The following is a 27,957-nucleotide window of genomic DNA, read 5'->3' as shown; positions in this document are numbered from 1 at the left end:
CTGCCGCTGCCGCCGCCGCCGCCCTCAGTAGGGCTCCGCGCCCTGCACGCTGCCGTCGCTGCTGCCTCGGGAGGAGGGCGGCACGGGCGGGTAGGGCCTGTAGGCCACGCGGGCGCCACCGTCGCGGACGGCCACGCCGCCCTCGCCAGCCAGCGAGTCCTCGGTGTCCGGAGACGGACTCGGCTGCTCCAGGATGGCGCCGCTGGCCGATTCGCCTGCGCCGCAACAACGACAGGTTCAGCGACATCGTCGGGCGACGTCACACGTCGCTGTGACGTCATGGCCAATGACGTCACACCGATTTCGACGGTAAAATAATAATAATAATAATAAAAACGCCACTCGGGAACCGGTCGGGGAGGAAGCCACGCGGTGAGACGGTTATCGAGAATTGGCCCAAGCTCTGCCGGTGCTCGGTGATGGCAACGGAGTAACCTTTGAGAGCGACGCCTCTTTTAACGCCGTTTCGTTACAACGCCCCTCCTTGGTTGCGGAGGGAAAGTTACAGCGCAGGTCGGCCAATGTACGGGAGAAGCTGGGTGAGCCGCTGGCACCAGCAGGGCCGCGTCTTTGCCCATACGTGGCCTTGTGGAACCCGAATCGAAGGTGCCTGCCGCGTCGATTCTGCTCACGGTCGAAACCGACAGCCACGTTCGAGTATCGATGCATCGAGGGTTGATCACCGCATCGATTCAAACAGCGATCCGTGGATCGATTGATCCCATTTGTTTGCATAGTTTCCCGTGGGACGTGTGCAGACGGCGGTTAGTCGTTTGCACGCTCCAGCCGAACGCACTGGTGAGTACATCAATTATTTTATGTTTTACGTCATCATCATTAAATAGTCGCAATTCATAAAATGCTTGAATGCTTTAATTTTTCTCGAATTGGTCAACAAAACTCAATATTCTAAGAGCCGCAATGGTACGTGAATACGAGACGGCATCACTAAAGCAGTCCTTGAAAAGCCGCAGTCTGGCCAAGCCCCTGATCTAGATCATTTAAACGTGCCTGGCTCCAGTGGCATTCCTAACATCGGAAGAGAGAGAGCGCGTTCCAGACGGCCCCAGAAGTGCACCCTGGTGCCACTCGCCAACAGCACTTGCCCAAAACAAGTCGGCGAATGCTCTACGGAGGGGACCTTTGTCCTGCGAGGCCAGGCACGGTGTGTCCTCCTATAGCAGGGGTCGGCAACCTACGGCTCCGGAGCCGCATGCGGCTCTTTACGGGCTGCTTCTTGACGATATGTACGTATGTACAGTATGTACTCAGATGCATTGCGGCTCTTGAAATGCTGAATTTTGTACCGAATTTGAAAGAAATGGCTCTTCTTGTTATTTTGGTTGCCGACCCCTGTCCTATAGCGTGGCGGTAGTAGTTTTGCGTTCCTGGAGAACAGCGCGTTATCGAAAAAAAACTGGGAAATAACATCGGGGGGGCTAAAGCACGGCAGTCGGCGACAAGGCGCGAGATGCGCAACGCAGGCCCGAGCAAAGACCGAGGTGCATGGGTCGCATCTAAGAAGCATCCAGCAGCATCCCACCGATTCAGCAGCATCCCACCGATCCAGCAGCATCCCACCGATTTAGCAGCATCCCACTGATCCAGCAGCATCCCACCGATTCAGCAGCATCCCACCGATCCAGCAGCATCCCGATGCCTTGTGCGACGGCTACGCCGAAGCGGCCACTTACCACCCGCCCGATGCAACGCACCTCCGCTCGCCCGATCGCGTTGCATCCAATTAATATCCGCGCTTTTATATATAAGTACAGTGAAACCTTGGATTGCGAGTAACTTGGTCTGCGAGTGTTTTGCAAGACGAGCAGAAATGTTAAGTAAATATTAATTTGGTAAACGAGCGTGGTCTTGCAATACGAGTACTACATTGGCATGTACAGTGTCTGCTCTGTCTGCCGAGCGTCACGTGATCACAGCGGAGCCGATGGTTCTTCTCTCTCTCTCGCTGCGGGATTGTGGGTAATCGTCTCCCATGCTCGGTCTCAGTCGGCGTGCCTCACTCGTATAGTCAACATCCGTGCGAGCGTAGACTGTTTACTGTAGTGTTGTGACCACGTGTGTGTGCGTAAAGCATTTTTTTGTATTTTGTGTCCAAGTGTCGTGACTGTTATTTAGTAACTGTACTGCAAGTGAAAGTCGTCCTACACAACAACCCTCCTCCTCCTCTCTCTCGTCTCCCTCACACCAGCCACGATTACATTTAATTAATACATTTGATTACTTTATATTAAATTAGAATAATCAAAATATAAATCAATCATTTTTTATATGAACACAGTATTTTTGGGTTGTGGAACGAACCATCTGAGTTTCCATTGCTTCTCACGGGGAAATCCGCTTTGATATACGAGTGCTTTGGACGACGAGCACGTTTCCGGACACGGACTATGCTCGCAATCCAAGGTTTTCACTGTTCATTCCAAAAACGCTGTCCCCCGAACAACATTCGTCGTCGCGTCACATCACAATTCCGCCGCCGTGAAAACAACCAGCGCGCGGCGTTCCAGGCGGCAGAGAGAGTCGTCACCTTCTCCGGCGTGTATCTTGAGGTGGAACTTGAGCTCGTAGGGCTGCGCAAACGCCTTGCCGCAGGCTCCGCACGCCAGGCTGGCCTTCTCCTTGGCGTGCGTCCGCCGCACGTGGCTGTCGTGCGCGGCGTGCGACGCGAACGCCTTGCCGCAGTGGCGGCACTTGAAGGGCTTCTCGCCCGAGTGCTGGCGGATGTGCGTGCGCAGGATGGACGACGCGGTGAACGCCTGGCGCGCGTGCGTGTGTGTGGTGTGGGGTGGTGTTGTGTGTGTGTGTGTGGTGTTTGTGTGTGTGTGGGGTGTGGGTGAGTGTGTGTGTGGTGGTGTGTGTGGTGTGTGGTGTGTGTGGTGTGTGTGTGTGTGGTGTGTGGGGTGTGTGGGGTGGTGTGTGGTGGTGTGTGTGGTGTGTGTGGGTGTGGCGTGTGTGTGTGGTGGTATATATGTGTTGGTGTATATGTGTGGTGGTGTGTGTGGGGTGTGGGGTTGTGTGTGTAGTGTGTGGTGGTGTGTGTGGGGTGTGGGGTTGTGTGTGTAGTGTGCGGTGGTGTGGGGTGGTGTGTGTGGTGTATGGTGGTTGTGTGAGTGGGGTGGTGTGTGGGGTGGGTGTGTGTGGTGTGGGGTGGGGTGGTGTGTGAGTGTGTGTGTGTGAGTGAGTGTGGGGTGGTGTGTGTGAGTGGTGGTGTGTGTGTGTGGTGGTATATATGTGTTGGTGTATATGTGTGGTGGTGTGTGTGGGGTGTGTGTGGCGTGTGTGTGTGTGGGTGGGTGTGGCGTGTGTGGGTGGTGTGTGTGTGTGGGGTGGTGTGTGAGTGTGTGGTGGTGTGTGTGTGTGTGGTATATATGTGTTGGTGTATATGTGTGGTGGTGTGTGTGTGTGGTGGTGTGTGTGGTGTGTGTGGGGTGTGTGTGGTGGTGTGTGTGGGGTGGTGTGTGTGGTGTGTGGGGTAGTGTGTGCGTGGTGGTGTGTGTGTGGTGTATGGGTGTGGCGTGTGTGTGTGGTGGTGTGTAGTATATGTGTGTGTGTGGTGTGTGTGTGTGGTGGTATATATGTGTTGGTGTATATGTGTGGTGGTGTGTGTGTGTGTGGTGGTGTGTGTGTGTGGGGTGGTGTGTGGTGGTGTGTGTGGTGTGTGTGGTGTGTGGGGTGGTGTGTGTGTGGTGGTGTGTGTGGTGTGTGTGGGTGTGGCGTGTGTGTGGTGGTGTATGTGTGTGGCGTGTGTGTGGGGTGGTGTGTGTGGTGTATGTGTGTGGGGTGGTGTATGTGTGTGGGGTGGTGTGTGTGGTGTGTGAGTGTGTGGCGTTTTAGTGTGGGGGCAGTGTGTGTGGTGGTGGTGTGTGTGATGTGTGGTGGCGTGTGTGTGTGGTGGTGTGTGTGTGTATTGGTGTATGTGTGTGTGTGGTGGTGTGTGTGTAGTGGTGGTGGACACAACAAACACAAATGGGTAAATTTAACACGACCGATATTATGATTCAGAATACAGATTTCATTTTTTGGTGGGGTGGAGGAGGGTTTACGACACACATTTCCCTTGCGAGGTCTGAACCAATCATCAATTGTGTGGGTAGACTGCAGTGGCAATGGGCCGGAACGCTCCATCATTGTAGGGGTGGTGGAGGGGGTGAAACTCAAAAGCGGACTACGGCCTTACGGAAGGAACCAGGAAACAAGTCCATAAATAAATCTATATCCTGCACACTGGAGACCCATGGAGTTACACAGAGACCCATAGAGTTACACAGAGACCCATAGAGTTACACAGATACCCATAGAGTTAGTTTAACACGTAGGCTTTCACAACCAATATCATCCAGAATATGGGGGGGGGGGGGGGGGGCAGTGGGGAGGGGGAGTTTGGGGGTGAGGACAGTTGGGGGGGCAGTTGGGGAGGTGCAGTTGGGGGGGACAGTTGGGGGAGGTGAAGTTGGGGAGGTGCAGTTGGGGAGGGGCAGTTGGGGGGGGGCAGTGGGGAGGGGGAGTTTGGGGGTGAGGACAGTTGGGGGGGGGCAGTTGGGGGGGGCAGTTGTGGGGGGCAGTTGGGGGGGGCAGTTGGGGGGGACAGTTGGGGAGGGGCAGTTGGGAAGGGGCAGTTGGGGAGGTGCAGTTGGGGAGGTGCAGTTGGGGAGGGGCAGTTGGGGGGGGGCAGTTGGGGGGGGGCAGTTGGGGGGGACAGTTGGGGAGGTGCAGTTGGGGAGGGGCAGATGGGGAGGGGCAGTTGGGGAGGGGCAGTTGGGGAGGGGCAGTTGGGGAGGGGCAGTTGGGGAGGGGCAGTTGGGGAGGGACAATTGGGGGAGGGCAGTTGGGAGGGACAGTTGGGGGAGGTGCATTTGGGGAGGGACAGTTGGAAGAGGGCAGTTGGAGGGGGGCAGTTGGGGGAGGGCAGTTGGGGAGGGGCAGTTGGGGAGGGGCAGTTGGGGAGGGGCAGTTGGGGAGGGGCAGTTGGGAGGGACAGTTGGGGGAGGGCAAGTGGAGGGGGGCAGTTGGGGGAGGGCAGTTGGGGAGGGGCAGTTGGGGAGGGACAGTTGGGGGGGACAGTTGGGGGGGACAGTTGGGGGGGACAATTGGGGGGGGGGACAGTTGGGGGGGACAGTTGGGGGGGACAGTTGGGGGGGGACAGTTGGGGGGGACAGTTGGGGGGGACAGTTGGGGGGGGGACAGTTGGGGGGGGGGACAGTTGGGGGGGACAGTTGGGGGGGGGACAGTTGGGGGGGGGGGACAGTTGGGGGGGACAGTTGGGGGGGGACAGTTGGGGGGGGGGACAGTTGGGGGGGACAGTTGGGGGGGGACAGTTGGGGGGGACAGTTGGGGGGGGGACAGTTGGGGGGGGGGACAGTTGGGGGGGACAGTTGGGAGGGGCAGTTGGGGAGGGGCAGTTGGGGAGGGGCAGTTGGGGAGAGGCAGTTTGGGAGGGACAGTTGGGGGGGACAGTTGGGGGGGGACAGTTGGAGGGGACAGTTGGGGGGGACAGTTGGGGGGGACAGTTGGGGGGGACAGTTGGGGGGGGACAGTTGGGGGGGACAGTTGGGGGGGGGACAGTTGGGGGGGACAGTTGGGGGGGACAGTTGGGGGGGGGACAGTTGGGGGGGGGACAGTTGGGGAGGTGCAGTTGGGGAGGGGCAGTTGGGGGGGGGGACATTTGGGGGGGGACAGTTGGGGGGGACAGTTGGGGGGGGACAGTTGGGGGGGACAGTTGGGGGGGACAGTTGGGGGGGGGACAGTTGGGGGGGACAGTTGGGGGGGACAGTTGGGGGGGGGACAGTTGGGGGGGGGGACAGTTGGGGAGGGGCAGTTGGGGGGGGGGACATTTGGGGGGGACAGTTGGGGGGGACAGTTGGGGGAGGTGCAGTTGGGGAGGGGCAGTTGGGGGGGGCAGTTGGGGGGGACAGTTGGGGAGTGGCAGTTGGGGGGGGGCAGTTGGGGAGGGGCAGTTGGGGAGGGGCAGTTGGGGGGGGGGCAGTTGGGGAGGGGCAGTTGGGGAGGGGCAGTTGGGGAGGCACAGTTGGGGGGGACAGTTGGGGGAGGTGCAGTTGGGGGGGGGGCAGTTGGGGAGGGGCAGTTGGGGGGGGACAGTTGGGGAGGGGCAGTTGGGGAGGGGCAGTTGGGGAGGGGCAGTTGGGGAGGGGCAGTTGGGGAGGGGCAGTTGGGGGCGGCAGTTGGGGAGGTGCAGTTTGGGGGGGGAGCAGTTGGGGAGGGGCAGTTGGGGGGGGGGTAGTTGGGGGGGGCAGTCGTGAGAATTGTTTTATTATGTTTTATTTTTATTATTTTATTACTTCCCTACTACGTGACTTTACCGAAAGAACCAAGAAGAGAAAAATAAACAATCGTTTAGTTCGGCGAGAGACGGGCCGATGCGCGCTCATCCGCCAGCGGATGGACCCTGACCTTGCTGCAGTAGACGCACTTGTAGGGCCTCTCCCCGGAGTGGACGCGCATGTGCTTGTTGAGGCTGGACGACTGCGAGAAGCTCTTGCCGCACACGGTGCACTGTGTTGACAAAGTTGAGGACAGGTCAGTTAGCCGGGTTCGTAGCGCAGTTACCCGAACCGACACACCACCGCTCACCCGTGTTGTACAAGACAAAGGTCCCCCCCGCATAGACTGGGAACACAGACTGTTGGTGCAAGTGCTGTCAGCGAGCAACTAAGGCACACTAGGGGGTGGGTGGCCAGCACAACGCCCGACCGCCTTTGTCTCCCCAGTGGCGATGTTTACTAGACACCGCACCAGGTGCTCATTTGAGGCTGAGCCGACATAGCGGAGGCCCAGGACCGGCTCAGAGAGTCGTCACTGGTGTTGGCCGTGAGCGGGAATCGAACTCGGGTCGCCGGGTTTGGAGCGCATACAAATATACGTGCGTGGACTTGACGATTCTCCCGTAGAGCCTTTCACAGCACGAGGATGAGGTGCGTGAAAGGCAACGTCGTCCCTCCATTAACGGCAAACACACCCCACTCGGAGGAAGCTTCACTGTCAAAAGACCACGTGTCCACCCCCTTGATTCCTTCCTGAATCTTTCACAATCTTCCCTGTATCTGCCCCTCCTCTTCCTCCTCCTCCTACCCGTCCTCTCCACCAATAACATTGTCATCCTTCTCCACGCCGAAGGGGCCGTCCATAAATGACGTCACGCGATTTTGAACTATTTTTGACCCGCCCCTCCCTCGTCACACGGCGTCACAAAGCTCTGCCCCCCCCCCCCCCGAAAATAAAACATGCTTCAAATCGCTTTAAACTATTGTCATTGTAGTGCGTACGTAATGTGGCGCTGCACTCTGATGTTGTAGGAGAAAACATTTATTTAAAAACTCTATTTAATTAAGTAGAACGTGTTGTCTATATTTATTTAAAGTTGCGCATTTTGATGTGACGTCACATTTCTCAAACCCCCCCCCCCCACATCGTCACACATCGTCACAAATCACTGACCCCCCCCCCTCCCCCCAGGTGCGTGACGTCATTTATGGACGGCCCCTTACACGATCCTTGCACGTACACACACATATATAAGCAGCCCCTCGACATCGGCTAACGGGTTTTTTTTTTGTCCCATAGGACCCCGTGGTTTCGACTGAACGTTCACATTTTTCGACTCACGGTCGCGTGCTTACGTCATGCACGCGGTGGCGCCCGCTTCAGCCAATCCGAGCTGCTCGTAAGTGGTGGGGCTGGGCCATGCCCTCAGCCAATCAGCGACGGCCATTTACGAGCGTTGAGGCCTCGGCTGGCATTGTTTACGTTACGTTCTCTGCTTTGGCAGTCGAAACGGTCTCTTCCAGTGCACACTCAGTGATGCGAACTCATTGCTCAACTTGCCAGTTAATTCGCTGAGCAGTTATTTTGGTTAACGGTAGTTTTCGCGGAACGGATTGAACAACGTAAACCGAGGGACGGGCTTGTACATGTTGCTCACATACGTACACCGTGCACTTTGGCTCTTTCGGTAAAGTTCACGTAGGTAGGAAAATTAAGCGAAATGAAAATAATATATCACGACGTTTCGATCGCAAGCAAGCGACGAGCAAGCAAGAGCTCGCTTATCGCCACAAGATATAACCTTGTTGTAGCAGCTCTCTCGCTGGTTCAGCAGTTCCACCGCCGGATTATTTTTTCCGCCTGAGGTCGCGACCGCTTTTGTTGCGATCGAAACGTCGCGATCTATTTGATTTTTCATTTTGTTTAAATTTTTTCTACCTACGTGACATTACCGAAAGAACCAAAGAGTATGGATTCCTGCAGTCACGAAAGCCTCAAATCTAGATTGACACGTACACTGCTTGTTGCTCATAGTCACGTGCACACGTACATTCGCACGCATATCAGAATCAGAATATTTATTTGAGCTGCAGGAGGAGTCAGACGAGCTATTAAGCTCTTTCTCACAGATGTGCAGTAGGAAAGAGGGGTAAGAACATTTCAACAACACGATATGAGTGCAATGTACAAGCAAGGTAAACAAATCACCCAAACAAATACAACTAAACCATCTGCATCCTACCAGACAAAGCCCACGGAGGTATTAACCTCTTTTTTCAGAAGCGACCTCGCCGCAAATGATGAAGCTCAACAAAGCGGCCCTACCATTTGGCCATTTGTAGCCCGAAACAGAATCTAAATAACCTCAGGTGCACATTTCTAAATGTGGTGGGGAAGAAAAAAATCGAACTCGAGCCCACCCGCCCGCCCGCCCGCCCACGCCCGCACGTCACATGTCACAATCGGGTACCCGATACCCGTACCCTACCCGATACCCGGCTACCCGTACCCGGGTACGGGTAACCCGGGTACCCGTTTGCGACCCTGGTGCGGCCGGGTATGGGTACGGGTAAAGAATCAAAACCCGTTTGCGACCTCTGCCACCCGTACGTACACGCCCGCACGCACACGCCCACGTACCTTGTGCGGCCGGTGCTTCTCGTGCACGTGCAGGATGTGCACGCGCAGGCGGTCGCGCTTCTCGAAGGAGCGGGTGCACAGGTTGCACGGGTACTTGCGGTCGCCGAGGTCCACGCAGCGCGTGTACTTGAGGTGCTTGTCGCGGTAGTAGCGGTACGCGAACACCTTGCCGCAGCGCTCGCAGCGGTAGCCCTCGCCGCTCTCTGCGTGCACGCCACACGGCAAGAGATAAGACAAAGGCCCCCCCCCCCCGTGTCGACTTAACAGACCGCCGGGGCAAGTGCTGTGAAGGCAAGCAGCAGCACCTGCGAAGGCCGGCACGCGCACGAGGGGGTCGGGTGGCCAAAGCCACGCCGTGCCGCCTTCGTCTCCCTCAGTGGCGATGTTTAAACACCGCACCAGGTGCTCATTTGAGGCTGAGTCGACCTAGGGGAGGCCCAGCAACGGTTCAGATGATCGTCACCGGTGTTGGCCGTGAGTGGCAATCGAGCTCGGGCAGCCGGGTCCATAGTGGTGGGGCTGATGGTGAGGCCCCATCTCTTAGAGGCATGCTCCAGGTTCAGCAGTAATGTCTCCACTTACCAGATCATCAACATACGCAATATGGTTGAACAACAGGGAGCCATCGCTCGACCGCACCCGGGCAACAGCCAGCCTCCAATTTGACCTGTACCAGATTAAGATCCCTCCGGTACAGCCAGGGAAAGTCTTGAACTGCGTGGTCAAAGAAGATGTTAAATAGTGTAAGGGCCAGAAGAAATCCCTGTGGAGCCCCAAGGTGAACAGGAAATGTCTCCGACTCCCATCCACGCAGCATCAGCCAGACCTGCCCACCATCATGAAGGTCCTCAAATGATTGCGAGCAGAGTCAGGGACTCTGAAAGCACGCAGAACAACCCAAAGCCCTGGTCTATTGATAGCATCAGAGGCCTTGACCAGGCCAAACAACGCAGAGATGTAGGTCCCGTTGATATTACCTACACCTCTGCTGGAGGAGACTAACAGAACAAACGGGGTCCGTGCACATTGGGGCTTCGCGAGCCTCTCCTCAGCGTGGCTGGCAAGGCGATGTTGAATTATTCTTTCCAGGGCCTTTACCAGCACTGAGGAGCGAGATGGCCCAAAAGTTTATTGCAATCAGAACAGTCCCGATAAAAAAAAAATGGAGGACCACCAGAGCATCCTTGGAATCCTGCGGAACTGGTCGTGTGGACCAGCCCCATTGTAATGACGTGGCATCGAGGGGTTTGCACGCCACCCTCTCTCAGCAGTTACTTTGAGAGGTCATCTCTACCTGCTGCTTTGCATGTACGTTGAACTTCCTTCGCACCGTACGTAGCCAACCGTGCTAATCGGATGCGCGATTTACCTGGTCTCATGCTCTGGATCGTCCTTCGCACTTCCTCAACAGATGGCACATCATCCAGCCGCTCACAGGGGGTGACAACTTCTTCCAATGTTTGAGGCACCGCAGCCCCCAGCAGGATCAAGCCCACCTTTCCCCATGATGTTGTTTCAGCCGAGGGGTTTTACCTCCCACAAGACCTCACAGAAATGCTCAGTAAACCTGCCAGACCCATTCCCGGGGGTCAGAGATCGGATCACCTTTCTTTCCCTGAAGCATGGGCAAGAGGCGAGGCGCTGCGAGTTACTCTGCGATCGACACCACCACCATCGTACCATCAGCCGTGACCGCCTCTCCATACCCCTCCACGTCTCCTCCTCCTGCCATCCTCCCATCGCCCACCGCCATCGCCATCACCGTCGTTTTCACCGCCGCCGCCGCTGCCGCCATCACCATCATCAGACCGCCGTCACCGCCACCGGCACCCACCCCGGCCGCCGCGGCCTCCGCGTCCTCCGCCGCGGGGCTCGCCGCGTCTCCGCCGCCCGGCCCGGGTCCCGGCCCGCGTCCCGGGCCCGCTCCGGGACTCGAGGCTGCGGCCGTCGGGAGCCTGAGCCCCACGGGGATGCCCAGGAACTGCAGGTAGGTGGATTCGCCGTACCACACGAGGAGCTCGCGGCCCGAGGGGACGTCGCGGCTCGCCTCGTACACGATGGAGCGGCCGCTCTGTAGAGCCACGAGGTTCTGCTCGGAGGAGCTCCGCGCGCAGTTCACCAGCGACATCCAGTTGCCCGCCGCGCCGCGCCCGTCGATGAAGTGGCTCAGGTGGCCCCCCTCGAAAATCTGTGGGGTGGGGGGCGGTGGGGGGGGAGTGTTGAATGGAGGGTTTGTTGTGGTGGAGGGCGAGACCAGGGCAGAAAAACAAAGATAAGTTTCAGATTTGGGCGGTTTGGGGGTGTTTGGGGGATGAGTGGCATGAGGTTTTGGAGGAAGTGGAAAGGTGGCGGAGTGGTAGAGGTAGGGGTAAGGAGGACGTGACAGTGGAGGAGGTGATGGTGGAACTAGAGATCGACGTCATGGATAATGATGGGATGAGATGGTGGTGGTGATTGTGGTGGGGGTGATTGTGGTGGGGGTGGGGTTGTCGTCCGTAGTTGCGGTGCAACCGTGGCCACTGCTGTCGAGAGTTTCGAGCTCGCGACTCGTGAGTCTCCCACACACACACACATGCACGTGCCGGCGTTCGTGCGATCGAGACGGACTCTCACCTCCCACATGTGCGAGTTGTCGTCGTGGGTCTTGATCTCGCTGGGCGAGACGACGCGGCCCGCGTAGGGCCCGAAGCGCGTGCCCCGCGCCACGAGGCCCCGCGTGCAGAACACCCCGTAGTGCGCCTCGGCGCCCAGCCACGTGTGCAGGATGCTGAGGCCTGTCTCACGCGTAGACGAGAGAGACACGTGGGACTATGTCTCACGTGAGCGTGAGAGACACGTGTGACTATGTCTCACGCGCGCACGTGAGAGACACGTGGGGTGCGCGCGTAAGAGACATGGGTGACTACCATCTCGCGTGAGCGTGAGAGACACGGAGTGAGCGTAAGAAACACGTGGGGCTACCGTCTCGCGTAGACGAGAGAGACATGGGGAGCGCGTAAGAGACACGTGTGACTACGTCTCGCGTAGACGAGAGAGACACGGGGAGCGCGTGAGAGACACGTGGGACTAAGTCTCGCGTAGACGTGAGAGACACGGGGCGCGCGTAAGAGACATGAATGACTACCATCTCGCGTGAGCGTGAGAGACACGGGGTGAGCGTAAGAGACACGTGGGGCTACCGTCTCGCGTAGACGAGAGAGACACAGGGTGCACGTGAGAGACACGTGTGACTACGTCTCGCGTAGACGTGAGAGACACGGGGTGCGCGTGAGAGACACGTGTGACTACCGTCTCACCCAACTCACCTTCAGGGAGGTTGAGAGACTCGCGATCCAGTGGCACAGTCTGAGGCCTCACACCTGGGAGAGGCAAAGACGAACAGGTGAGGGAGGCACACCGCGGACGCGTGAGAGGAGGTATAGGGAGGAGCCGGGGGGCAGGTGCGGGTGGGAGGTGGGGTGGGGGCCGGGGTATCTCTCTCTCTCTCTGCCCCGTTGGGATCTCTCTCCATTCGTCTTTCCCCACTCTCTCCCCATCGCTTCTTTCTGCCTCTTCAAGGATGCACACACACAACACGTACATGTGTAATTTCAATAGAGTCTGTATGCGGTGTGAGTTGACTAGTCGCCACGGGAGGTAATGACAGGGGAGTCAGTTGGGAGTGCGAAGGGACTGGTGGTTACGGGAGGTGATGACAAGGGAGTCAGTTGTGAGTGTGAAGGGACTGGTGGCCACGGGAGGTAATGACAGGGGTATCAGTTGTGAGTGCGAAGAGACTGGTGGTCACGGGAGGTAATGACAGGGGAGTCAGTTGTGAGTGCGAAGGGACTGGTGGTCACGGGAGGTAATGACAGGGGTATCAGCTGTGAGTGCGAAGGGACTGGTGGTCACGGGAGGTAATGACAGGGGAGTCAGTTGTGAGTGCGAAGGGACTGGTGGCTACGGGACGTAATGACAGGGGAGTCAGTTGTGAGTGCGAAGGGACTGGTGGCCACGGGAGGTAATGACAGGGAAGTCAGTTGTAAGTGTGAAGGGACTGGTGGCTACGGGAGGTAATGACAGGGGAGTCAGCTGTGAGTGTGAAGGGACTGGTGGCCACGGGAGGTAATGACAGGGGAGTCAGCTGTGAGTGTGAAGGGACTGGTGGCCACGGGAGGTAATGACATGGGAGTCAGCTGTGAGTGTAAAGGGACTGGTGGCCACGGGAGGTAATGACAGGGGAGTCAGTTGTGAGTGTGAAGGGACTGGTGGCCACGGGAGGTAATGACAGGGGAGTCAGTTGTCAGTGCGAAGGGACTGGTGGTCACGGGAGGTAATGACAGGGGAGTCAGTTGTGAGTGTGAAGGGACTGGTGGCCACGGGAGGTAATGACAGGGGAGTCAGTTGTGAGTGTGAAGAGACTGGTGGTCACGGGAGGTAATGACAGGGGAGTCAGTTGTGAGTGCGAAGGGACTGGTGGTCACGGGAGGTAATGACAGGGGAGTCAGTTGTGAGTGTGAAGGGACTGGTGGCCACGGGAGGTAATGACAGGGGTATCAGTTGTGAGTGCGAAGAGACTGGTGGTCACGGGAGGTAATGACAGGGGAGTCAGTTGTGAGTGCGAAGGGACTGGCGGCCACGGGAGGTAATGACAGGGGAGTCAGCTGTGAGTGCGAAGGGACTGGTGGTCACGGGAGGTAATGACAGGGGTATCAGCTGTGAGTGCGAAGGGACTGATGGTCACGGGAGGCAATGACAGGGGAGTCAGTTGTGAGTGCGAAGGGACTGGTGGTCACGGGAGGTAATGACAGGGGAGTCAGTTGTGAGTGCGAAGGGACTGGCGGCCACGGGAGGTAATGACAGGGGAGTCAGCTGTGAGTGCGAAGGGACTGGTGGTCACGGGAGGTAATGACAGGGGTATCAGCTGTGAGTGCGAAGGGACTGGTGGTCACGGGAGATAATGACAGGGGAGTCAGTTTTGAGTGCGAAGGGACTGGTGGTCACGGGAGGTAATGACAGGGGAGTCAGTTGTAAGTGTGAAGGGACTGGTGGCTACGGGAGGTAATGACAGGGGAGTCAGTTGTGAGTGCGAAGGGACTGGTGGCCACGGGAGGTAATGACAGGGGAGTCAGTTGTAAGTGTGAAGGGACTGGTGGCCACGGGAGGTAATGCCAGGGGAGTCAGTTGTGAGTATGAAGGGACTGGTGGCTACGGGAGGTAATGACAGGGGAGTCAGTTGTCAATGCGAAGGGACTGGTGGCCACGGGAGGTAATGACAGGGGAGTCAGCTGTGAGTGCGAAGGGACTGGTGGCCATGAAAGGTAATGACAGGGGTATCAGTTGTGAGTGTGAAGGGACTAGTGGTCACAGGAGGTGATGACAGGTGAGTCAGTTGTGAGTGTGAAGGGACTGGTGGCCACGGGAGGTAATGACAGGGGAGTCAGTTGTGAGTGTGAAGGGACTGGTGGCCACGGGAGGTAATGACAGGGGTATCAGTTGTGATTGCGAAGAGACTGGTGGCCACGGGAGGTAATGACAGGGGAGTCAGCTGTGAGTGCGAAGGGACTGGTGGTCACGGGAGGTAATGACAGGGGAGTCAGTTGTAAGTGTGAAGGGACTGGTGGCCACGGGAGGTAATGACAGGGGAGTCAGTTGTGAGTACAAAGGGACTGGTGGCCACGGGAGGTAATGACAGGGGAGTCAGTTGTGAGTGCGAAGGGACTTGTGGTCACGGGAGGTAATGACAGGGGAGTCAGTTGTAAGTGTGAAGGGACTGGTGGCCACGGGAGGTAATGCCAGGGGAGTCAGTTGTGAGTATGAAGGGACTGGTGGCTACGGGAGGTAATGACAGGGGAGTCAGTTGTCAGTGCGAAGGGACTGGTGGCCACGGGAGGTAATGACAGGGGAGTCAGCTGTGAGTGCGAAGGGACTGGTGGCCATGAAAGGTAATGACAGGGGTATCAGTTGTGAGTGTGAAGGGACTAGTGGTCACAGGAGGTGATGACAGGTGAGTCAGTTGTGAGTGTGAAGGGACTGGTGGCCACGGGAGGTAATGACAGGGGAGTCAGTTGTGAATGTGAAGGGACTGGTGGCCACGGGAGGTAATGACAGGGGTATCAGTTGTGAGTGCGAAGAGACTGGTGGCCACGGGAGGTAATGACAGGGGAGTCAGCTGTGAGTGCGAAGGGACTGGTGGTCACGGGAGGTAATGACAGGGGAGTCAGTTGTAAGTGTGAAGGGACTGGTGGTCACGGGAGGTAATGACAGGGGAATCAGTTGTGAGTGCGAAGGGACTGGTGGCCACGGGAGGTAATGACAGGGGAGTCAGTTGTGAGTACAAAGGGACTGGTGGCCACGGGAGGTAATGACAGGGGAGTCAGTTGTGAGTGCGAAGGGACTTGTGGTCACGGGAGGTAATGCCAGGGGAGTCAGTTGTGAGTGCGAAGGGACTTGTGGTCACGGGAGGTAATGACAGGGGAATCAGTTGTGAGTGCGAAGGGACTGGTGGCTACGGGAGGTAATGACAGGGGAGTCAGTTGTGAGTGCGAAGGGACTGGTGGCTACGGGAGGTAATGCCAGGGGAGTCAGTTGTGAGTGCGAAGGGACTGGTGGCCACGGGAGGTAATGACAGGGGTATCAGTTGTAAGTGCGAAGGGACTTGTGGTCACGGGAGGTAATGACAGGGGAGTCAGTTGTAAGTGTGAAGGGACTGGTGGCCACGGGAGGTAATGACAGGGGAGTCAGTTGTGAGTGCGAAGGGACTGGTGGCCACGGGAGGTAATGACAGGGGAGTCAGTTGTGAGTACAAAGGGACTGGTGGCCACGGGAGGTAATGACAGGGGAGTCAGTTGTGAGTGCGAAGGGACTTGTGGTCACGGGAGGTAATGACAGGGGAATCAGTTGTGAGTGCGAAGGGACTGGTGGCTACGGGAGGTAATGACAGGGGAGTCAGTTGTGAGTGCGAAGGGACTGGTGGCCACGGGAGGTAATGACAGGGGAGTCAGTTGTGAGTGCGAAGGGACTGGTGGTCACGGGAGGTAATGACAGGGGAGTCAGTTGTGAGTGCGAAGGGACTGGTGGCTACGAGAATGATCGAGAAGGGAGCGTGGTCGGGTGACGGAAGAGGACAGTGGAGTCTGCCGGTGGAGCGAGTGTCCAGAGTCAGCGAGAATGATCGAGAAGGGAGGCGTGGCCTCGTGTCGGTATAAAAGGAGGAGATGCGCGGGAGACTCGGGGCTGTTGCGGTGGGGGTCTCCGCCTGATGTCAAGTGAACGTGTCTTCAGTAAAGTGCCATCTCAAGAGAAGTCGTCATTACACATATGCACGCACAGATTCCCACACACTCATGCACACATATACACACACACACACCCGCGTACGCACACAATACACCTGCACACAAAGACAACGATCCCCCCGTATAGCCTTAACCGACTATTGGTGGAGTTCTGTTAGCGATCTGCACCTATGAAGATCGGCACGGCACACGAGAGAGTGGGTGGCTAGCACCACCACGCCCGGCCGCCTTTGTCTCCCTCGTGGCGATGTTTATACCTGCATACACTCGCACACACGTGCCCCACGCACTCTTCCACTCGCACGAAACTTAACGGCAAATATTCATGCATGGTTTCTGATACTGTTTGGGCAAGTGCTGTTAATGAGCAGCGTCTATGAAGGCCGGCCAACAGCACACGAGGGGGTGGGTGACCAGCACCGCGCCCGGTGTTTACACACCGTGCCACATACTCATTTGAGGCCGAGTCAACCTAGCGGAGGCCTAGGACCGGTTCAGATAATCGTCAACCGGTGATGGCCTGAGCGGGACTCGAACTCGGGTAACCGAGTTAGTAGCACAGCGTGCGAACCATGCGCTACCGCTCCCCGCACACACACACGCACGGGGGCAATACTCGCGAGCACACACACTTTCACACACACTCCCAGCTCCGCTGAACAAAACAGGTCCGTGGTTCATTTTGCGAGTTCGGGTTTTAAGTCGATGTTAAAAATATATATTTCATGGAAGTTGGTTCGTAAGTGCGGGTGTTCGTAAGTTTGGTGTTCATAAGTCGAGGACTGCCTGTTTCCAATCCAATGGGCAAAAACAGTTTTAGTTAAGACACGAGGAAAAAATCAATTCAAAGGTAAGATTAAGATGTTATCACGGTCAATATGCCGTACCAAGACTGTTGTCGATGGCATTGTAAGTTATAATAATGCCAACTTGGAACGCACCGTGCACAGCATTCGCTCACTCGCATAACATAAGGGGCATGTGTACGTTGCAGGATACCGGAATGCCTGGAGAAAACGAATGCGTATGAGTGAGGGGGAAACACCTCTACAGATGGAACAGTTCAGAGACTCATCCACACTTGGCTGTCCTGCCTTAACCTGGCTGAGCTAGGGGTACGGCATTTTCTTAACACCCACGGGCAAGAGAGCGTGGAACAGATGGAGGTTCGTCCACGCACTTTGCTGTACCGCCTTCTCCTGGCGACGCCCACCCACGGAAAGGGAGAGAATGTCGGAAACATCCGTGGGGCGAACCACCAATCCTCGTTGCTGTCCACACAGTGCTGGACCACAGTAGCTACGTACAGAAACAGCAGCGTAACAACCACCACCATCACCACCATAGCCACCACCCACCACCGCCCCCACCCACCACCGCCCCCACCCACCACCGCCACCACCAGCGCAACCACCGCCACCACCGTCACCGCCGCCACCCACCACTGCCACCACCACCACCACTGCCACTGCCACCACCACCAGACCCTACAGATGTTGAGCAGCCTCCGCTGGGCAGTCACAGTCATCACCACGCTCGGTGATTTTCTACCACTCATGGTCATCCTCAACACCACCACCGCCACCACCACCACCAAACAACAACACAACACAGCATTTGAGCATTACTGCTACGAAACCGTCCGGGGAGGTTCGTCTTGACTCGGGTCACCATCGCAGTAAATGTGACTTTGCCCATCGTGGAGTGAGCAAGGGACCGCAGGGCTGTACGCTTCACCGCTGCCCTCCAGGACCCGGCGGAGTGTGTGCGCATAGTACCGACAGCGTTCAAACTGCTGCATAATTGATGCGCTCCGTGCCAGATATCGCGGGGTTATCGTGGACGGAAGGCTGACTCCTTCCAAAGGCCCCGCATGAAATAGATTCGCAAAAAGACAGAAACTTGCAGGGCCGACCTGGCATGCACCTGCTGACAAGCGCCGCGAACTACTGGATATGTGTGCGCAAAACGAGCTTTGCAGCTAATAGGATTGCTCGAGTACGAATAAATATTCTGACGTCTTCTGAACTCTACCGCGCCCCCCCCCCCCCCATCTCTGTGGCAGGGTCACTGCGATTTCAGCCCGGCGTGGTAGCTCATCAACGACACTGCCAAGATTTCAGGGCGAAGCAATGCCAACAATGCGGCACCGTGACGGACGCTCTGAGAACGACACGGGGAGGGCCCCTGGGCTGGCGATTCTTGGGGAACATCTCCTTCCCGACAAATCTCCGCAGAGACGTCGCGCGGACCGCACGGGGAGTATTTTTGGCACGCGGTTGTGGCCAACGACGACGACAGCGATGACCACCGCTACTCTGCAACCATCATCTCAACCAAGACCTCAATTAAGTCACCTCCTCCTGGCCGCCGACTGGGGTCCCAGTGATCACCTCGCTTCTGGGACCACGCTTTGCTGATGATGCTTCCATCCTAGAGTCTCACCACAACCCCCAGATCGGGAAGAAACGCCGCTGGCGAACGGCGTGGGAACAACGCCCAGAGTTATGAACACCTCCGCATAATTATGAAAGTCACCAGCAGCGTTTCGATTTAAAGCTTCTTTCGTGACTGCAGGGATTGATATTTTTGGATCTTTCGGAAAAGTCACGTAGAAGGGAAATAATAAAATAATAAAACATAATAAAATTCTCACGACGTTTTGGCCACAACGCAAGCAGCCGTCCTCAGGTGAACAACAGAGCTGTCGGAAAGACAGCGTCCTAATGAAACACTGCTAAGCTTGGCAGCGTGTTTTAAGCTGGGTGGGAAGAGCAGAGCGCCTTGACAAAGGAGTTTACATATCAACAGAGGAATTTAGCATATTGACGCTAAAGAACTGATTCTACCATACTACCATATAATAAACCGATGTGAAAAAACAAAATATAAACTACATCAATATATTTCGATTTAAAGCTTTCGTGACTGCAGGGATTCATCTTCTTGGTTCTTTCGGTAAAGTCACGTAGAAGGGAAGTAATGAAATAATAAAAATAAAACATAATAAAATAATTCTCACGACGTTTCGGCCACAACGCAAGCAGCCGTCTTCAGGTGAAGAATTTCTTCACCTTCGGCCACAACGCAAGCAGCCGTCTTCAGGTGAAGAATTTCTTCACCTGAAGACGGCTGCTTGCGTTGTGGCCGAAACGTTGTGAGAATTATTTTATTATGTTTTATTTTTATTATTTTATTACTTCCCTTCTACGTGACTTTACCGAAAGAACCAAGAAGATACATCAATATACACAATGTACTCAATATACTCTCCAATAAGCTGAGCTATTAACATTAAGTAACTGGGTATACACTACACTATATGATGACTACCATATAGTGAACCGATAAAAAACTAAAATATAAACTACATCAATATAATCAATTGCCTACATGAAGATGAGTCGAGTATTACATCTCCACCGTCCACATCTCGAGGTGGCCTGCGTCTCACTTGGTCCGAGGTGTCTCCTCTGTCTCTCCGTGGTCTCTGGACTCCTGGGTGTCTCGTCATGGTTCCGAGTTCCTCCCTTTGTCTCCAAAATCTCCAGCATCTCTCTCTCTGCATCTTTCCGTGTCTACCGTGTCTCCACATGAGCCACCCTAGTCTCCTTGTATCTCCAGAATCTCCACATGATCTCCCCGTGTCCATCACATGACACACCCTAGTCTCCCTGTATCTCCAGAATCTCCACATGATCTCCCCGTGTCCATCACATGACCCACCCTAGTCTCCCTGTATCTCCAGTATCTCCACATGATCTCCCCGTGTCCATCACGTGACCCACCCTAGTCTCCCTGTATCTCCAGAATCTACACATGATCTCCCCGTGTCCATCACGTGACCCACCCTAGTCTCCCTGTATCTCCAGAATCTCCACGTGATCTCCCCGTGTCCATCACATGACACACCCTAGTCTCCCTGTATCTCCAGAATCTCCACATGATCTCCCCGTGTCCATCACATGACACACCCTAGTCTCCCTGTATCTCCAGAATCTCCACATGATCTCCCCGTGTCCATCACATGACCCACCCTAGTCTCCCAGTATCTCCAGTATCTCCACATGATGTCCCCGTGTCCATCACATGACCCACCCTAGTCTCCCTGTATCTCCGCATATTCTGTCCTCCATCTCCTCGCGATTTCGCCCCCCCCCTCCCCGCCGTGGCCTCGCCACAACCTCCTTGTGTCTCTGCGTGTCCTCCCCGCGTGTGGTGTCCTCTCACCTGCAGGAAGGCCCAGGTGAAGGCCCGAGATGGCGTGCCCCACGACCCCTCCCCGCGGGCCCAACCTCCCGTACAGCACCGTGTGCAGCTCCGCTTCAGAGAAATAGAACCTTTGTTGCACGTGATGTTGTGGCTGATGATGATGATGTGGTTGATGGTGTTGCTGTTGTTGTTGTTGTTGCCGGTGATGGTGGTGGTGGTGGTGTTGACGTTGTTGCTGAGCTTGAGTCTGGTTCTGAGTTTGCTGTTGATGATGCTGATTGTTTTGTCGATTGTTCTGACCCTGTTGTTGTTGTTGTTGATGTTGTTGTTGTTGATGTTGGTGATGTTGGTGGGGACGGGACGGAGAGATGGAGGGCTCCCCCCCTATGGGGAGGAAAGGCATTGGGCGACACGGACCTTCACGGGCCTTGGGCAGCACCAGCGGCAGGGGCATTGCGAGGGGCAAGGCCGGGGTCAACTTCCCTTGCTGCTGCTGTTGCTGCTGCTGCTGCTGTTGCAGGTGATGCAGATGCTGCTGCTGCTGCTGATGTCCATTCCCATGATGGTGCAGGTGATGGTGGTGATGGTAGGCGCGATGATGGTGGTGGTGCTGATGTAGTTGCGACGGTGGCAGTAGCAGCGCCCCCGCGTTCGGAGCAGCAACAACAGCGGCGGCGGCGGCAGCGGTGGGGAGAGCCCCTCCGTAGGGTCCCTGCGAAGGCCCCACCTCGAGGTGAAGGCCCGGGTAGGCGAAGGCCGGCCTGCAGCCCTTGAGCGCGGCCCCCTCGGCCACAAGTCCAGGCAGCAAGTGGTGGAGGCCCGCAGAGGGCCCTCCAAGCCTTCGCCTCGGCGACGCCCCAGGGAAGGCCATCATGGTCCCCGGGACCTCTCCGCCTGGTTGCGGTGCTCTAGGAACGCGGGGAGCCCCTTTTGGGGGCCCATGTGAAGAGAGCGGCGGACCAGGGCGACTGGGTGGCGGTGGCGACGACGACGGTGGTGGCGGCGGTGGTGGAGATTCAAAAGCAAACGGATGGTGAGGTGCAGACCCACGTCCTCTCTCCTCTTCGGCCTCCACCTCCTCTTCCTTCACCTCCTTCTCCTCCTCCTCGTCCTCGCCGCGTGATGTCTGCTTGCTCTGCGTGTCTCCCCTGGGGTCTAGAGGCTCTGCGCCAAGGAACGGCCTCGGAATGAATCCTGCGGGGCACAACACATCGATCCCTGGGGTTACATCGAAAAAGTTGGGACAAATCGCTAACTTTATCATCATAATCATCAGCAGCAGCAGCTGCCGTGGTCAATTCCGCTGCTTGTATGAAGGTCAAGCTACCCTCAAGGTGTCTCCATGCCTGCATGTAATTAAATCGACGGGACAGGAGGAAGATGAACGACACGTGGAATTAGAGAACGCACGCATGCAGGTTTCTAACGATGTCATTCAAAGTGTCAAGAAAAGGCAAGTGGGCTTGGTGGACAGAGGACGTGGGTGCAGCTACGAGACGTGCAGCGGGCAGGACACAGTCACGGCTAAAAGGGGCGGCGATGATGCTGGTGGCGGTGGTGGTGGTAGTGGTGATGGTAAAGGCCTATGATACCATCAGTAGCCCTGGGCTCTGGGTTGTTCTTCGTGCATTCGGGGTCACTAACTCTCTTCTCACAATTATTAAGGACCTTCATGATGGTGGGCAGGCCCGGGTAAAACTACGTGGCTGGGAGTCAGAGCAATTCCCTGTTCACCTTTGGGTGTTTGATAGGGATGTCCTCTGGCTCCCACATTATTTCACATTTGTTTTAACCACGTGGTTGGTGAAGCCTTTGATGGCTGTACCAGAGGAATTTTCATCTGATGCAGATACAGTGGGAGGCTGATCGATGCCCGGGTGCAGTCAAGGGATGGCTCCCAATTGGTCAACCATGTTATTGTTGCTCACTCAGAGGAGGAGTTGGAGGTGCTGCTGCTGAACCTGGAGCGTGCCACTAAGAGCTGGGGCCTTACCATCAGTCCCACCAAAACTATACACCTGCCTGGGTTTTTGTGCCATCAAACACCACAATCCCAATTGGTGATGGGGCAGTTGTGGAGAGAGTGGAGAGTTTCCCATACCTCGCCAGTGTGCTCATGGCCGGCTCCGGTTTTACAGCAGAAGTTTCACGCTGAATCAAGCGAGCGGCATTATCTTTTCATCAGCTGTGTAACGCTGTGTGGATGTTACCTAGTCTGTTGCTCCACACGAAGCTTCAGGTCTTCTTGGCCACGGTCATGCCCTCCCTTCTCTATGCTTGCAAAACGTGGACTCACCTAATTGAACATCGTCGCCGGTTAGAAAGATTGAGGCTGGCCTGCCTAAAATTCCTCCTTGATTTAACCATCCGGGATTGTATTAGATGCTCACAAATCCTTGAAAGATCTGGACAAAGTCCCATCGGTGAGCTCCTCCGGCAGGCAAGGCTGCGTTGGCTGGGTCATGTAGCCCACATGCCCAGCCACCGCATGCCTAAACAGCTTTTGTTCGGCTGGATCTAGGGGGCTAAATGGGCGCGGCACGGGCTACAGAAGAGATGGAGTGATGTGGTAGAGGCGGATGTGAACCTGAGTGAACTTGCAGGTGACTGGTACCAGCGGTGCCAAAACTGGTCTCCTGAAGGACGCTGCTACTGGGCAGTTGGAGGCAGTCGCCCTTCAGCAATAGCGGAGGACACAGGAGCGATGTTCACAACAATGAGCGGAGCGCCGGGTGACTAAAACATAGCAAGTTGTCTCATTAGGGGGCACAGGTGGTGCATTGGCCAATCATCTTAGTCAGTTGACCCATGGCACCTGGGTCTATCCTGTGACCTCCTGCCAGCAGGCGTTTGACACTTCACGTGGCCTTAACATGCACATAGTCAGGTACAAGCACTGTTGTGACGTCACCACCACTTAGTGGCGAATGCCGGTTGCTGGTGGTGGTGATGGATTGTGTGGGGAGCTCACAAATCCCTGAAAGATTCCCATCAGTGAGCTCCTCCGGTAGGCAAGGCTGCATTGGTTGGGTGATGTAGTCCGCATGCCCAGCCACCGCATGCCCAAGCAGCTTCTGTTTGGCTGGATAAAGGGGGCTAAATGGGCACGACATGGGCTGGAGAAGAGATGAACTGATGCGGTACGGGAGGATGTGGAGCCAAGTGGACTTGCCGACGACTGGTACCAGAGGCCTCTGTTAAGGAGGCTCATGAAGGACGCTGCTACTGGGCAATTGGAGGCTGTCGTCCTCCAGCAACAACGGAGGGCAGAGGAGCGACGCTCGCAACAACGAGCGGAGGGGGGTACAGCACAGCAGTGGGTACAGTTGTACAGCTGGTGCATCTACCGGTCATCTCAGTCAGCCAACCCGTGGCACCTGGGATTGTCTCGAGACCTCCTGTCAGCGAGCCTCCGACACTTCACGTGGCCTCAAAGTGCACCTAGCCTGGCACCGGCGCCGTGGTGATGTCATCACTTAGTGGCGAATTGCGGGTGTTGGTGGTGATGATGGTGGTGGTGATGGTGGTGGTAGTGATGATGGTGGTGGTGGTAGTAATGGTGGAACTGATGGTGGCAGTGGTGATGGTGATGTTGGTGATGATGATGGTGATTATGACGGTGGTGATTTTGACTTATCGCAATCATCTATATTTTGAAATGTGTACAGTAAAACAATAACAACAATACATGCTTAGAGCAATAGGCGATATAAATACTGTAGAGTGGATAAAATAAAAACGATGGTAATAGCAAACGCGACTTCAAATCATAAAACTTCCAGATATCGCAGGAATCACCCAAAACTAAACAAAAAAATAGCCCCGTTCTTGGAAGCGCAATTTTATTCGGCATCCGAACTTAATTTCCCCGGGAGTTGAAAACCCATTGAGCCGCAAAGGGCGACACGACCGAACGAGACGGAGCGAAATCAAAAAGGCAGATGCAGTCAAAATTTAAAGGATATTTGTAAGCGTAACACAAAAGACAACGTCCGATAACTTCAGCTCAACAAAGGACACATCACGCCAACTTTGAGGCCAGTGAAGGGCGCGTATCAGAATGAATGTGTTCATTTTAACGCTTCATAAAACATGACAGACTGCCGCACCAAACTCTTTCCGAACTGCCGTAATTATATTCTTGGTTCTTTCGGTAAAGTTTAGAAGGGAAATAATAAAAAATAAAATTCTCACGACGTTTCGATTGCAACACAAGCAATCGTCATCAGGTGTGAAAACCACAGCAAGATAATGTTAATTAAATTTGTTTTTCTTGCTGTGTTATTTCCCTTCTACGTGACTTTACCGAAAGAACCAATAATATGAATCCCTGCAGTCACGAAAGCTTTAAATCGAAATTGGGCCGTAATTAGATTATATGCTGTAAGAACGTGTCTCATTCAGACACCCATCACTCAGCCTTGTTGCGTTCCAAAGGCCTCATCATTGAACTCTGGATGTCGACTGATGATGCCGTTTGTAACCACCGGTGAAACGTCGTGGCACTGAAATGTACAAGTTGTGGGTTTAAATCTCCAACGCACAACCAGTTCGTGCTCAACGAGTAACGAATTGGCTGTGCCAGGTGTTGGCGAGTTTAACAACACACGCACGCTATCGTGTGTGGTCAGGTCGCTACTACAAAAGCTACACAGCTAAGTGGGCTTCACCTGGGTGGAGGAGGGTTGTACAACACAATTGTACACTACCGATTATGAATCCTGAGTGTCCTGAATATACCCTTCAGTGATTGGATAGAATTCATCACGTGTGGTTCGCTTACAATTTAAACCTGTCTGTGATTGGATGGAATCTGTCACGTGTGACTTATTCACAATTTAAACCTGCCTGTGATTGGATACAATCTGTCACGTGTGACTTATTCACAATTTAAACCTGTCTGTGATTGGATATAATCTGTCACGTGTGACTTATTCACAATTTAAACCTGTCTGTGATTGGATATAATCTGTCACGTGTGACTTATTCACAATTTAAACCTGTCTGTGATTGGATATAATCTGTCACGTGTGACTTATTCACAATCTAAACCTGTCTGTGATTGGATATAATCTGTCACGTGTGACTTATTCACAATTTAAACCTGTCTGTGATTGGATATAATCTGTCACGTGTGACTTATTCACAATTTAAACCTGCCTGTGATTGGATATAATCTGTCACGTGTGACCTATTTACAATTTAAACCTGTCTGTGATTGGATATAATCTGTCACGTGTGACTTATTCACAATTTAAACCTGTCTGTGATTGGATATAATCTGTCACGTGTGACTTATTCACAATTTAAACCTGTCTGTGATTGGATATAATCTGTCACGTGTGACTTATTTACAATTTAAACCTGTCTGTGATTGGATATAATCTGTCACGTGTGACTTATTTACAATTTAAACCTGCCTGTGATTGGATATAATCTGTCACGTGTGACCTATTTACAATTTAAACCTGTCTGTGATTGGATGGAAACCGTCGCGCGTGCCTTACTTTGACGCCGGCCTCGTTCACTGCATCATAAATACAGAAAAGTCAAGAAATATTACTAACGAGATGGCAAACACGGGAACACGGGTGAGACCGGCAAGTTGGGAGGGGGGGATGAAGGGGCCGGGGAGGGGTGTGACAAAGAGAGTCACCAATTAAGAGAGAATTGTAAGATAACACTGGTCAACACACTTTTTCTGGCATAATGTATTCCAACGGGTTTAATGTAATTTTGGGGTGCTGATTCCAAATCTGGCATCGGTTTTGGTCTATCACATCAGGTTTTTGAGATATCAAATATTGCATTTTCAATAAAAAGTGCAGAAGAAAAAGATTAAATGTGGATATTTACATAAAATTATATTATAAACACACTATCCTAAAAATACAGCACCGTATTTTCACACTAAAGCAGTCACTGACTCGCAACAACTTGCAATCGTAAGTGACGGAGTTAATTTCGGATAAAATCAATGAAAATGGGGTATGCCGATAGCATAAAAATGAGATCTGAGATCAGATTTGGAATCAGCACCCTGAAATTAGTCTAGAACAGCTGCAAAAGTCCAGGCCAGAAAAATGTTTTTGTTGTTGACCAGCGATTATTTGGTGCAACCGCAACAAACAAAAAACGCACGAACAAGAAAACATCTTCTTGGTTCTTTCGGTAAAGTCACGTAGAAGGAAAATAATAAAATAATAAAAATAAAACATAATAAAATAATTCTCACGACGTTTCGGCCACAACGCAAGCAGCCGTCTTCAGGTGGCTGCTTGCGTTGTTGCCGAAACGTCGTGAGAATTATTTTATCATGTTTTATTTTTATTATTTCCCTTCTACGTGACTTTACCGAAAGAACCAAGAAGATGAATCCCTGCAGTCACGAAAGCTTTAAATCGGAAAAAGAAAGCATCTTAAAGCGACTTCGCGCAAACAGAAAAATCGAGGAATAAGCAGCCAAAGTCTTGCGGGAAAAGCGCCGCATATCAACGCCGTGTACCAAAATCCCAGTGGGATGCAATGGTCAATACACTGCTGAACGAAGGCGTCCTTCCACGCCGTGTCGATCATGGTGGGGTTGGGGGAGGTTGTTTTTTTTTAAATCCTTTATATTAAGTTCACTTGCTTGCTTGCTTGCGCGCTTACGACCGTGCAAATCTTTCGGTCGTTTTTTAACCCACTTCCCGTGATCCAATCGAGCTGACATTTTGCACACAGACTCGTTGTGCGTGACAATTAATTTTCGTGAAAAATTTTTTCCAAAATTTTCCACTTTTTCGGATTTTTTTTTTCACATTTAATTTAAAATACCAATGTGATCAAAATGAAACTCTTACTCAAGAAAAACAGAAATGAATAATAAAATAAAACCGATGCCACGCATATAAAGGATTTATAGTGAAAAACTTAGTTTTTACGGGTTAATTTTTTTATCAGCCATACTTCATCAACAGAACGTGGCCCAAGTCGTGCGAGGTGCAGCAGCAGCGGCAGCGGCAGCAGCAGCAGCAGCGTCAGCTGTTGTGTTGGAAGAGCTGCCACGAACAGCTTTGCCGACGCTCCTACAGCGCCAGGTGCTGTTTGCGAGTGCCTATTAGAACCCAGACGCGCCTCGCCACCGCTGTCTTGTCTGCCTCGCCGGATGACGATTTTATCTGAAGCGGCCCCGGGGCCTCCCCTAGATCGACTCAGCCTCAGATCAAGTACCCGGTGAGATGTGTAGTGAAACTAAAAAAACAGAAAAGTTTTTTTGTTGTTGTTGACCAGTGTTATCGATTGGAAGCACGTGGGTTGCAGGGAGGTAATAACGAGCCACTCTGCGCTTGTCACAGAGGACGAGGGGAAACACACGGGGACACGGGATCGGTGGAGAGACCACGGAGATATGGGATACAAATGAAAATCGCTACACGCTGCACACGCCAGATGATTGTTCAACACATCCCCCGTGACGCGCTAAGCAATTGTACGTATGGACGTTGGACTTCTTTCGCACCGTACGTAGCCGACCTGTGTGCGTTGA

The 27,957-nt window shown here is 54.2% G+C and overlaps 2 protein-coding genes across 4 annotated transcripts in view; one reads left to right on the top strand and one right to left on the bottom strand.

Annotated features, from left to right (window-relative positions):
* The window catches only part of LOC144940615 (translocating chain-associated membrane protein 1-like), a 443,732-nt gene that overhangs the window by 146,812 nt on the left and 268,963 nt on the right, over positions 1-27,957 (top strand). The window lies entirely within an intron of this gene.
* LOC144940856 (PR domain zinc finger protein 14-like) lies at positions 25-21,303 on the bottom strand. Its single transcript, XM_078867347.1, has 9 exons — positions 21,157-21,303; positions 20,448-20,535; positions 12,246-12,299; positions 11,554-11,714; positions 10,831-11,128; positions 8,941-9,143; positions 6,430-6,531; positions 2,549-2,777; positions 25-215 (listed from the first exon to the last, which is right to left on the bottom strand). The coding sequence occupies exons 1-9, from the start codon at positions 21,301-21,303 to the stop codon at positions 25-27; spliced, it is 1,473 nt and encodes a 490-aa protein (XP_078723473.1).

This window comes from Lampetra fluviatilis, chromosome 23, assembly GCF_964198595.1.
Source record: "Lampetra fluviatilis chromosome 23, kcLamFluv1.1, whole genome shotgun sequence".
NCBI lineage: Eukaryota > Metazoa > Chordata > Hyperoartia > Petromyzontiformes > Petromyzontidae > Lampetra > Lampetra fluviatilis.
This window is presented reverse-complemented; position numbering and strand designations above follow the sequence as displayed.